Genomic DNA, 13,839 nt, shown 5'->3' with positions numbered 1-13,839 from the left:
TCTGCTTGTGATAGAATATTCGTCAGATGAAATCTGTTAAAAGAAAATATTTGTACCACAAATCGATATAATTAACTGCAATAATGACAAAAGAATATACCTTTCATCCTGCACCTGTAAGTCTGTAAGAGCATTACGACACCAAATGTCAGCCTCAGTTTTATTGAAATAGATAAGCCGTAGATATTCACTGTAAATGAGATTTTATTAATAAATAAGTATGTTTTTGTTTGAAATCCATATTTTTTATTTAAGATTCCCTTTAGGGAACTCACAATTATTTACATTTAGCTATATAGGACACATAAATTTTGCCGTAAACCAACTTTTACCACATCTATATAATATTCTAAAACCTATAAACGAAGAGAAGAGATTATCTCCTTATCACCTATGTGGGTGTGTCAAGTATTGGAGCTGTTATATTGTTTAGTTATCGAAACAGTTCGAAGTATTATAGAGTATTTTTTGGAACTCTTTAATAACTTATATATAAAGATTATTAATAGTATGAACTTAATCGTTTATTTAAATATCTCGGATTTAACATAATATAAATATAAAACAAAAACTTAAATTTCCAAATGATGTCTAATAACGAAGGAGAGTGTTGGGGATTTATAATGGAATTGTTGTGTATATATTATAAATAATAACGTGTTTATATTATTAAACTCAACTAATTATATTGAACAGTATACATTTAATAGTAAGATATATAATGTTTAATAATCTCTCATAAAACGATTGTTTCTAAAGAAATATGGTTATTGCATCATAATTGTCTTTAAAAATCACATAAAGTATTACGTTTAAAAAATTTTATATAAAAAAACACATTTGATTTACTTACATTTTGTTTTCAAATCGCTTTAGAAGATGTTGTATGATACTTAAAAAGGGAGTTAAACCACTGCCAGCTGCGAGGAAAGTGAAACGCTTATGTCGAAGTAAATGTTGTAGTTTAAAGTTTCCCCTTGGCACTGACAGAAGCAGATGTGAACCTACATTTAACTGTTGCATGTGTTCGGATAGAAGTCCATTGGCCTTGTAATTTTTTATTAGAAAATTTAAGTTCATTTCATTTAAGGAACTGTTGTTTGTATTTAAAGTTTTAGATAGGAAATTTTGTGGTATTGGTGTGTAACTCCGTTCCACTGGCTCACCTAAATCAAAATGTGTTATTAACTATAAAATTATATAATTAAATAAAACTTACCATTTATGTCAGTTGAGATATTGACATGATATCCAAGTGGTAATAAAAATAATGTGTCATCTTGGCTACCCCTCAATATCATTTCAAAAGAATCGAGATTAAAATCAGTGTTAGTTTTAATTTCAAATTTGAACACATTGTATTCTTCGGCATCATCAGTTGGTAATACTCTTATTAGCGTATGTGCTCCATAGCTATTCCACAACTTCATTTCTTGAACCTTTTCGAAGCATATTTCAATTTTTCCCGTTTCACTAGATAACTTACAAGCTTTTGGTGGCCATCTTACTTCAGATTGCAATTGCAATTCGATACAATGTTTGGTATGTTCTATTTGTACAAGCAACCGAAATTCCTTTTCGTTTATGTATTTTAGCACTAAGCCAGGATTGCAAAACTGACGAGTATATATATAAAACGTTATATCTGATTGTTTTTGTATCCAATCGATTCGTGGTATTATTTCGATGTTAGCGATATTTGTATTAGGTATTGTTACTTTATTCGTTTCAGTTTTAATGGATTTAAAAATTTCAGCATCTGGTTTAACAATAATTTTTAAAGGACCTATTAGACATTTATTAAGTAATTGTTGGTAGTTTACCCAGGCATGTACCTCATCGAATAACTTCGTAGCATCCCGGCCTACACCTCTCATTAATTCATCGACTCCTATAATTTATTGTAATATGTTTATTAAATATTATACGTTTATTACACATATATATATGATAATACCTCCTGGATGAAAATCCATATAACGAGTAACATTATATACTTTACCCCGTATAGCCATCCACGCATCATCACGTTTATTATGTCTTGCTAATTCTTCTTTACTTACTGGCACAATACGTCCGCAAGTGCCAGATAAATCGACCCCAGAATTACCTAGACGAATCCAGTCCATTAACGAATGGCCAGGTTGCAGTGCGCATTTATTACGTGGGTTACCAGTTGCTGAACCGGTGCTTAATAATTTTGGTACTCCAGCAGGCGATAGCAATTTATCACCCCTAAAAGGAGGTAAAATAACTTCAGGAGTATTTTTTTCAGTCATTTTACTGAAGTTAACTTTGTTGAATTAGTTTTGTATGAAATTTATTCCTTATATGGACATAGCAACATACACAGTTGTTTTCCAGACAACAACTATGATGACAATTATTAAGAATTATCTGTTATATACAACTTATTTAAATAATTGTTGTTCACTTCAAATAATGTAAAATAAAAACCTCGAAATTGTAGAATTTGACAACCGCTTTCCGTGTCGTAAATTCTGCAGAACTACTTTTTGCAAAAATTTATCGATAATCTTTTTAAATGTATGGAAAGTAATAATCGCTAGTATTTTTATAATCGTTATTACTGCTTTCTGTTGGTAAAAGTTGTGTTTTATCTCTTAAATAGTTTTGTTTTTATTTTTTAATTAATTTTGTTTAATTTTTAATAATATTAATTAATAATATAATTATTATTTTTAAAGCAATAAAATAAAAAAACACAAATAAACACATACAACAATAATAAAATTAATCATATTTATAAACATATATTCTAAATTTATTTTTATATTGGATTTTATAATTACGGTTAACCATAAGGTATTCTGTTTTTAGAAGACGGAAAGCATTCTAATCACTCACTATCATATCATGTTCAAATTTGAATACTTTTATTTTAATGATTTATGTTTTCTTAATTTGATTTTTTATTTTTAAATATGTCAAAAATTTTTTTAAATATTAGCTACAAGCATTAAATCCATGTATTCCACTAATATTTTTGATTTGGAATAAATAAAATTCCAAAATACTGTTTTATTATAGCTTCGAATAAAAGCAATGTTGTTAAAAATTTTTTAATGAACGAAGGTTATGTTATGTTAATGGCAATTGCGAATTAAAAGAACATCGCTCAACAAATCAATAATAACTAATATACACAATAAGCTTAATTAGAATTGATGGTGTTAATAATAGGCGTTTTTGGTGGTTTGCAAGTGTGGCATAAAACGCATACTGGCCTATATTCGCTAGGTGACACAATGGTATCATTGCTGCAATCTGTCAAGTGTTATATATTGGCAAATAACAAATCTTGCATATGTGCACACAATGCAAGCAAATTAGACCGAAAACACCTAATAACATATATAAGTTATAATAGTATTGAAGCGTGTAGGTTTGAAACAGTTTTGAAGCTTGAAACGTGAACACAGTAGATTTCATATGGGTACATTGGAAGATATTATATGGGTACATTGTATAAAAAGAGGTTAATTTATATATAAAGTAGAATTACATACTTTTAATATATATCCTGAGTCGTAAATACCATCTAAGAGATTGTGTTGCAGAAATAAAGATTTAAATAAAATAATTTCATAAATTGCGTTTCACCTTGTTTTCGCCACAAGTGATTTTATCTTTTCGCTTCAACATTTTTTACTTTGAAGCGGCATTCAATTTTGCTCGTTAAACGTCAAAAAATATTGAGTTGTTCTGTTGTCGAGGAATTGCAAAAATTTTGATTGAATGGAAATTTGGATTGTAAAATATGTTATTTTCTTTAAATAACTAATAGAAAATCTTCCAAGACAAGTAAAGCTTTCGGGTATGTTAGTAAAAGTATTTCAAATAAAATTAAATTTAATATTTATTTTCAACAATTTTGTTGTTACAATCAAGTGAATGGAATATGTATTAAAGTTAAAAATTCAATAGAAATTTGAAAAAAGCAAATTTAAAACTAAAAGAATGATTAAACAACTAATTTATTATTTAAGTAGCAGTGTGTTGTAATATTTATAATTGGTTTGCATGATTTTCTAAAAATTCATCTTCATTTGATTCCATTGAGAATTAATCGTTAATACATGTGAAGACTTTGGTCAGGACAGCGTTTAGTGAGATTCTAAAATATAATATCAATGGCAAACTCGTATATCAAATATAACAAAGTTGAATTTTGTATTGTAATTGTTAATATACATTTCAAGTAAATCTTATACAATATTAATTGGGTCATAAGTTTCGGAAATGTTTTCCTTAACTCAATAAAGCACCTTATTTGTCTGTTTGTCCTTCCGTCCGCAAGACTTTTGCCTTGTCCTTTCCTTTATAAGCAAAGTTATAGCTGATTAGTGAGAGACAATAAGAATTCTGGTGATGTACTTTAAGATTGTATAACTTTGCAATTTTGTTTTGAGCAAAGAAGTCTATGGGAAAGTCAGTTTCAATACAAAATATTTCAATATCCCATTCCTCCGAATTTTAGTTTTATACTTAAATTGTAAGTTTTTGTTTTTGTTCTGCATATACTGATTTTTTGGTAGTTCGCGAAAATACTGAAGACTATAAACGGTATCAAGTCCAGTTTAAGTATCAATACGAGTTTTAAGAAATATTCAACTACTAGCTTAACATAAATTCGGCCAAAACAGTTGTTATTCACCTATATAGTTTTTTGTGTTTCTAAGAAAATAATAAACGGAGGTCTATTATTAACCGAAGCACTTTAGGATTATGATTGTATATAGGATCACTCTCACACTTATAATGACTATGCACATCCTAACACATGAATTCATTTTTGTAATTGCTTTCATGTTATTTGCTTTATAGATGCTTACAGGCTACAAAAAAAAAAACGGCAGGAGTGTGAATAAGATTCAGTGTGTAAAATCGGTAAAATTATTTGGAGTTACGTACCATTTCCAGAAAAATTTATGTAGTTCTTTTTTGTTAACAACTATTCAAATTGTTCTTTCATGAATATATAATAAAACCAATTTCCAACTCTCGAAGAATACGTATTCTCATAAATTTGATACAGCCAATGTTGAAAGAAGCGTTGACTCAATTTAGTTGAACAAGTTGAAAATCACCACCAATAAATTTACGCACTATTATTGGTATCTGGTATTTAAATATTAAAATTTTTGTTCTAATGGTTTCCTATTTATTCTAATACGGAGATTGCATCCACATGCATATACAGATTCTATTTATTGACCAGTTAGGATTTTACTACAATTGATTTCACTACAAAAGAGATCCTATTTGATTATTTTATTACACATATACATGTTCTTCTAATGTATTTCAATTAAAGTAACATAGAAAAATATTAATATAATTGAAATATTTACTTGTTTCATTTTTGCATCTTAGCTGCAACAACTTAAAATCAGCTGTTTGATGTTTTTGTTTACTAACCATCTTGTGATACTTGTTGACAATTTGGAATGAGAAATGTAAAGAAAAAATATATGAAAAATGAAGGGTGTGTCTGAAACTAGAAATGTTTTATGTCATAATTACAAATACGAGCAAATAATATAGATTTTATAACATCATTATTTGGTGTAATTATTGATAATTATTTCATAATTAATTGTGTTGACTTGTTTTATTTTAACTTATACATTCTTCTCTTAAGATTTAGAGAATATACTACGATATAAAGATATCGCAGTATTTCGCTGCATTTGGTCACCTTAAAATTTAGTGCAAAACCTACTGTTTGGGTTATTCGGATTTATCCTGGCGTCATCGGCTTTGTTAAAATTGCAAACTAAATTGTTAATAGTTTTAATAATATATATTTCGAAGATTATATTGTCATATCAAACATATATTTGATAACAACTTTTGAAATAATATGACATTCTAAGAACATAATCAAAAAGGCTGTTGTCGTCAGCAAAATACTTTATAGTGCCGTGAAATAGTTTTGTGGAGTTTATATTGGACAAAAAAAAGTCTAATGAAAACATTTAGTAAGTAATATAAAATTCTAATAAGTATTATTCAAAATAAACTCATATGAAACAAGTTTATAGTGTGTCTATACATTCTTTTTTTTATTAAGCATCACAATGTAAATAAATTTTTTCCCAACTAGAGAAGATTAATATATTATATATGAATATTTTAATATATACATTGATAGTAAAAACAGTTAATACGTATACTTATGTATATATAAATCAACGCTCACTGTAGAGTTAATATCATATCATTGCAGAAAGTGCGTTTTCTTAAATGCATATTGATGTATGTATGTTGATAAAAGCCTATACATATTTGATATCTCTCGAAATTTGAAACTGTAAGAATGAATATTGTTTTTAAGGTTTTAGCAATTTATTAACAAAGTGGTTTACACAAATCTTTAACAAAAGTAAAAGCTGTTCTAATTATGAATTAATTATTTCAATGACAGAAAGTATTGTTTAATTAACCAATGGTAGTTTAATACTATATTTAATGGCAAATATGCGTGTGTGTACACACATATTTCGAGTTAATGGCGATAGTGTAAACGTATTGTAAGTTCCAGTGTAAATATCTGATATTTTATCATCATGGATTCAGAATCTCAGTTTGTATTCTCGCAGAAAAACTTTGCTTTGTTAATGATGATCTTTCAAATTAAACAAATAATACAGTTTACCCAAATGTTTAATCTACTTTTTGATTAAGTATGATAAAAAATATTATTAAATTAACAAATAAAGTTTAATAAAGATAGGTATAAAAATGTTACTCATTATTGCGCATACATATGCCAGATAAATCAAAAGATAAATCTCAATAGTTTTTGATAAAATTTTATTTAATTTTATTAAAATAAATTAATAGGGTTTTGAGATTGTGTGATCAACCATGAATGATGTGTTTTTAAATAATTCATCCTATAAATATCTAACATTTTTGTTTGTTTTAAAGTAATTTTTTTTTTATATTTTCAATTTAGTCAGTCCTGGTGTGTTTAATTATATATATTCCATTCCGTTAAATTCCGGCTTAGGAAAATAGCCGGTCTAGCAATTTTGTTTTCTACTTTTAGTAAATTTATATTTTAATTGCAGGCTTGTTTTTATTTATAAATTAAAGTCTAAATATATTTTAAAAACGTCTATGCAATGGCTCCTCAAATAAATTGCCAATATTTACTAAGAGCTACCAATACAAAAGGAGAAATTTCTAAAAACTCTGCAAGAACTGTAAACTTACAAATTTCTCAAGAAAGACAAGTACAGTCGTCGAGAAAGAGGAGAAAACTGTCGATTAAGATAACTTGTGAAAACGGACTTTATAAAATTGTAAAGCGTGAAAGACAACGTGATCGTCGTAAGATGCTCACACCAGAACAATATGAGCTGCAAAAATTTCAAAATACCTTACAACATAGACGTCGACGTGAAGACCCGGCTTATCGCGCTAAAGAGAGAGAACGTGATCGGTTACGTAAAAGAAAATTACGTAGCGATCCCCGATACAAAGCCAAAGAAAGAGAGAAAGAAAAGTATCGCAGAACAGTTAAATTCTTACCCAATAACGACTATTCAAAACTTATGTTAACACCCAAACAAAGATTTAAATATGAACTTAAAGCCAAAGCACATCTTGTAAAGCAGAACAGAAGACATTTTTTTAAAAAAGCATAAATTTAATATGTACTATATGTAAAACCAAGTCCCCTAAAGTTTTCAAAAATATTACAGTGTATATATATATATATATACTTTTTTTTATTAAAAAGCTTTTTGTAGTTTTATTATTTAGTTGAGCAAAAGATAGTAGGTGTTCTATTTTTTAACATTTTCTAGCTATGACCATTATTATTTTGGAGAATTTCAGAATTTTTACATTTAAAACAAGATACAATAACTTGTTATGACCTGTTTCGGATGGAATGACAAGAAATCGGATGGAATGACAATATAACAGTCCATTGTTTTTTCAAAAACTGTTTGAATAAGGTCAGGCACGTAACCATATATTCGAGGGGTTATAGAATAAATGAAAAATGAAAAAATCAATTGAGAGTTCATCTCAATTACATTTACACCCCTCATGCAAGCAGTAAATGCTTAACTTACATTATATATAAAACCAGTAAATTATTGTTTTATTCTTATAAATTTACTTGGGACTTAGCTCCGAAATAAAAATAAAATTCACATAGGAAATATATTATTCATGTTTAAATGATCTGTTTTTTGGATTTTATGAATTATGAATTAAACCTACTATTAATTAAAGCTACTGTTCCATTCACTAAAAACACTAAACCAATGCATATATATATATATATTTTTTTTTTACAAAAAAACTTTTCTTTCAAGTATTTGTAACTATGCTTACAAATTTAGATATCATTTCAGATATATTACTTATGGCGAAAAAAAAAATTCAAACCGAAAAAAAGTCGGTTGTAGTTACGAATAAAACAAAAACTCAAGGTAATGAAAAGAATGCAGTTTCGAAAAAAATAAAGAAAAATAATGACGAAGAGCAAGAAGTACTTGTAAAATATAATATTTCAAACTATGGAGAACAAAAATTAGTAAATGCCAAAGAAGAAAACTTTTTAGAGCATGAGAAAGTAGTTCCAGAGCCGGAAGTTGTTATAAAAGAAGAGAAAGTTGGTAGCAATGATAAGTGGGAAGGAATTGTAAAAGAAGAGAAAATTGGTAGCGATGAAGAACCAGTGACACTTACAAAAGGAAAACAAAACAAAAGAATTAAAAAACAGAACGTATCGGTCAGTTCGAGAAGAGCTAAAGATGCGTTATATAAGAGAATGAGGCGTATGAACCCTGAATATCGCGAAAAAGAAAGAATTAGAAGTAGGGAACGTAAAAAAATATATGCCGAACGTATACGTAGTGATCCTGTTTTACTTGCAACATTTAGAGAAAAGGATCGTAGACGCAAATCTTCTGCACGTCAGAATGATACAAGTCAAGATTCTGAAAACAAATTAAATTACTTAAATCATTTAATTGAACGTAAAGACTTATCAAGAATGGAAATAGAGAGAGAACGAAACCGATTGCGAAAAGCAGCTCGTCGTATGGATCCAAATTATCGCATTCAGGAAAGAGAACGAGATCGTTTACGTCGTTCTACAAAACGCCAAGACTTACAGTATCGTGCACAAGAACAACAGATCAACACAATACAGCGAAAGCAACGACGTCATATGCAAATGAAGAAGGCAAATCCTGATATAAAACAGGAAAACAAAAATGGAGAAAGTAATGTTAGAGAAGAAAATAATGGTAAAGAAAATTAATTATGTATTAATGCTTCAGATGATGACCGATTTGAAAAGAATCTTTTGGCAAATGTCGATACAGCACTGAACATATCAGTTCAGAACGAGAAGTCAATAAAAAGTTACATTAAAGGAAGTGATAAATCTACAACTAGGATAGAACGCATTGAAACTACTGGAAAACGTTCCACTCGTCAGAGTAAAAAACGTTAAAGAATTCGTATGAATTGAATTGATCTATTTTAAGGATAATTATTTGCTCTTTTGATTTAAGAGTTCTTTGACATTCATTATTTATATATAAAATATAAATAATAAGAAATGAAGCTTTTACAAAATTTTAAAAGCAATAAACTATACAAAACTCACAAAGCATTAACAAAAAATTTTTTAAATTTGTTAACATATTTAATTCAGTCATAAATATCTATTTGCTTATATAAACATAAACATATGATAATAATAAATATATTATTAATAGTGTTTTATCACGGTAAAAACATTCGTATAAGTTATAACATCTGTAGATCACAGAACATTGAATTGATAACTATATATACTCAAACCGTCGACTATTGAGCATCGACAGTTGTGGATCCACAATCTTCTAAACCTAAATATATGTTCAGTTTGTTTATTTGTCGATTCATTGAACTCTTGCTTATGCAAGCATGTTTTTAAATATTAATTTTAGCATTAATAATATAATTGATATATCTCAGGTTTAGTATATTTAATTAAGGGAACTATAGAAACTATAAGGGAAACTATAGAACTAAGAAAACTTTAGATTAGCAAAGTAATACCTAAGTCAACGAAATTCAGTTGTTTACGAAAGCTGCGTTTTTAGTAACAATCTCTTTCCAATCTATTCTATGCTATATATTTGCATTGCTGTCCATTCGTTTTCTCATTTTATAAACTTCCTGGTTGGCTTAGAATCAATGTTAGGAAAATAACATATTTGAGATATCAAAATAAATTTGATTGTAAGCGTTCCATTTTGAATCCATTAAACTACCAACGTTATTCGTTTTACTAATTTTTATGGGTCTAAATAAAAACTTTACAGCTTATGAAACATGATACTAAACAATCATAAAATGAAAAGTGCAGTAGGTCAAGTAAATTAAATTTGAAAAAATTACTTAGTTTTTTTAAGCATTCGCTAAGTATAGACTGCATTGCTCCCCTAATCGTATTGTTCAAATTAAACTGCAATAAACACAAACTGAGAATTGAATTGTCATTTTTGTTATAGATATGTATCGTAATACTAATAATAGTAATAATAATGTCCAACTTAAGAGCTACTTGGGAGAGAAATAGAAACAAATAGCTTGAAATAAGCGATTTAAAAAAAATAGATGAGGTGTGCTGAGACATAGAAGTATAATCGATTGATTTAATATTTATTTAATATTTGTTTAATATTAATAAATGTTTAATATTTATTTATAATTAATAGTTCATTTAAAATGTAATAATATATTAAAAATTGTATTTCCGCTATACAATGAAGCAATCCATATCTTTGCACTATTTCCACATATGTTTACATCCATGAAAGTAAGAGAAATAATAATGAATTTTACAATCCTAATGTGTCTACAGTGCTAATAAAAAATTTCAAGTTTTATAGATAAAAAATAAACAACAAAGAGAACTGAATGCGTCATTTCAGAACAAAGGCTTCGTTATTTTGCTGTGTGAATCTATACAGGGTTAGTCATGAGGTATAAATTGAATGCTTTTAGAAGAAATGTAAGATTTGTAAGTTGACCGAAAAGACTCAATTCAATAAAAATCAATTCAATAAAACTTATCTCTCTAACCTTCATCTCTCTCTCTTATCTCCTTGAAGTTGTTTTATTTTTTTTGGTTAATAAAAGATATTTACCTTAACCATATATAAATTTAAAGAAGACACTTAGCTAATATTTAAACAAAAGAGATTTTGCCATGTCACTAATCAATAAAATGTCTATATTTATTAATATTCTTCTTCACTTCATTGTGTTCCCAGGGCAACATTGGGCCATATGGTTACAGTTATACCTAACGAAGAGATTCTGTCATGTATGCTGCCGAAGCAGGTGGATTCGCCGAATAAGTACGGATAACACTTCGGGTTTAGACTCATATTTTATTTCCAGAATATAGTTAAAGAAGGGAGGAAAACCATGACGATGGGTTACAAGCGCAATGTCAGTCCTGTAAGTTTTGCATGTAGTAACAGGTCACTTTTAAATAGGCCGCTCCTAACCTGGAAAACAGACGCCTTTTGCAGCCGCTCATTACGAGTACCGACACTACGTTGTGGACAGCGCTTAGCTTCATACGATCTTACCGGCAAGGAAGGCCCTACCAGTAGATGCTACCGCCCGCATCGCTCGAAAATTCTACGTAACTAGTGAGCATGCTTACCACGTATTACTATATACTATGTATTTACCCTGCAACAATAACAATTTTTATCTTTCGTTTATAATTAAAAAAATTTGCCACATCATATTACATTTTCATTTATCATGAAACTGGCATTACATTTTGATATTCAAATATAGCCATTCTTACTTCTTTACTTAGTTGGCCAATGTGTAGCCCCCTTTGACTTGCCCGATCAGTGGTTTACTGTTGTCAATTGGTATTACCGATTACCTTCATATCGTTGGTCACCTGGTCCCACCGAAGAATGAAGACGTCCGCAAGAGCTTTTTTAAACAGCAAGCACTAAATCAAAAGCTTTTCTAGCAGGAATATTTACACCCATTCGAAAGTTTATGCACTTCACTATGCCCAGATCGGTAGTCGTTACCACCGCATACGAGAAAATAGATCTTCTGAAGATTTTTTTTTTTTTCGAATGCTTTTAGTGCCATATTAAAACTGTTGGTCACAAATCAATTCCAATTATTGAAGTCATCGATTTGAACTTTAATATAGCTGTCAAACGTACGTATGGTCCTTATCTATGAATTCTGTGCACATAGATTTGAATTCGATAAAGCTATCTTGTCTTGTTCTTGTCTTTAAATTTTGCACCAATGTTTTCGAATTTTAATATTGCTTTGAATGTGAGGTTGTAAGCTACAGATTCTACATTCATTGAATCAAATTTGAATATAGCTGTCAAACATGTGCATAATTTTAGTATATATATTCTATTTGATAACTTGGAATTAATCAATGTAAAGGATCTTAAACTTCATTATATCCACAGATTTATACTTTTATTTGGTCTATAATATATTTTACTTCATTATATATAGTATTTCTCATATGAATTACTTATTCGGTACCCGTTATTTTATCAATATTTATTTTCTATATTTTTGTATTTGCAAATGAAAATTACATTAGCAACAGCAAATACAATCGCCCGATTAATATCTTACACACTTTGTGAATTAGCGTTCGTATATACAAATTTATATCTAGAATTTTATTTTTGATAACAGTATTAATTTATAGATAAAAGTAGATTCGTACATATATAAATGAAGGAAAAGTTGAATGTATTACAATCTAATAAACGTTAATCATAAATAGTATTGGCGTAGATAAAAAGCTGTGATTTTAGTATTCTAGATTGCTTAAGAGTACTGTTTGAGTAATTATAACAGAAGAATTAGACTTAATTGTCACATATCACTTTTATTGATATCAGTGATCTATAAGAAGTATGAAATATATCAAATACTTAATTTTGCTCTTACGCATGGTCAGTTGTTGATAATGCAATGTTTGCATGTATGTATGTATGCGCATGCATGAATGTGATATTACTTATTGGCTTGGTAAAATAGTTTAATAGTTAAAAACTTCATTTTTTGACCTTATATTAGTTTCAGTTACAAGAATATTAAATTATATATATTTTTTAATACCTGAGCGTAGTAATTAAATTTAACCATCTGTTTACCATAAATAAAATTTTGTCTTATCGCTTTTCAGTTAGTGTTCTATAAGCGGGTAAAATTCGTTTTAAAACTGGCTCTCTAACAACTGGGAATAGATCATGATTCATTAGAGTGAAACACAATTAATTAATTGAAAGAGTTCAAGGCACGCGTGGTCCCTTTTTCTTATCATATATTTATTAACACATTGTGTAGAAATGTGCTTAATACGAAAATAGTAATTTAATTCACATATGATGTGTTGAAAATTTTAATATGAATTTCTATAATCAAAAAAAAATGTGCATTAAATATAAAATACAAAACAATCTCAACATTTTAATTTCAATAGATTATAATTGCAATTACTACCGATTAATAGTCTTCTCCATTACATCCATTTAATCCATCTGACTTAGACCAACATTAAGATATTGAGATTTTTTCACATAGAAAAGCAAACCTTAGAAAGAACCCTTTTTTTGTCCCATTTGGGCCAAATACGCTTCGCATGGTTCTGAATAGGCACTATTTGTTCCACCATTTCACTGATTATAAATTTCATTTCTGATAATAAGTTTTTTGGTCGGTAAAGGAGCACCAATATATTCTTTTTTCTTTTTCTAGAAAAAGTTGAGCAAT

General features: G+C 28.4%; 2 protein-coding genes across 4 annotated transcripts in view; one reads left to right on the top strand and one right to left on the bottom strand.

Moving 5' to 3' along the window:
• Positions 1 to 2,511, bottom strand: part of LOC119685484 (cytochrome b5 reductase 4-like) — a 3,980-nt gene extending 1,469 nt beyond the window's left edge. Inside the window, exons 1-5 of the mRNA XM_038099771.1 lie at positions 1,958 to 2,511; positions 1,220 to 1,891; positions 854 to 1,166; positions 101 to 190; positions 6 to 33 (exon numbers count right to left, since the gene is read on the bottom strand). Of these exons, the coding sequence (XP_037955699.1) occupies positions 6 to 33; positions 101 to 190; positions 854 to 1,166; positions 1,220 to 1,891; positions 1,958 to 2,279 (1,425 nt within the window). The 5' untranslated portion in view covers positions 2,280 to 2,511. The remainder of the gene's footprint in view (positions 1 to 5; positions 34 to 100; positions 191 to 853; positions 1,167 to 1,219; positions 1,892 to 1,957) is intronic.
• A 1,119-nt stretch (positions 2,512 to 3,630) lies between these two features.
• Positions 3,631 to 13,839, top strand: part of LOC119684526 (putative uncharacterized protein DDB_G0271982) — a 20,740-nt gene continuing 10,531 nt past the window's right edge. The window contains exons 1-3 of one of the 3 annotated variants that reach the window (XM_038098587.1): positions 3,631 to 3,838; positions 8,388 to 9,275; positions 9,333 to 9,612. In XM_038098587.1, coding sequence (XP_037954515.1) covers positions 8,411 to 9,275; positions 9,333 to 9,508 — 1,041 coding nt within the window. In that variant the 5' untranslated portion in view covers positions 3,631 to 3,838; positions 8,388 to 8,410 and the 3' untranslated portion in view covers positions 9,509 to 9,612. Of the gene's footprint in view, positions 3,839 to 5,727; positions 6,006 to 8,387; positions 9,276 to 9,332; positions 9,613 to 13,839 lie in introns of those variants that run through there. The other 2 variants (XR_005252738.1, XR_005252739.1) reach the window with 2 other exon arrangements.

Source organism: Teleopsis dalmanni, chromosome 2 (assembly GCF_002237135.1).
Source record: "Teleopsis dalmanni isolate 2A chromosome 2, ASM223713v2, whole genome shotgun sequence".
Taxonomy (NCBI): domain Eukaryota; kingdom Metazoa; phylum Arthropoda; class Insecta; order Diptera; family Diopsidae; genus Teleopsis; species Teleopsis dalmanni.
The sequence above is the reverse complement of the archived record's forward strand: the minus strand, read 5'-3'. Positions and strand labels throughout refer to the sequence as shown.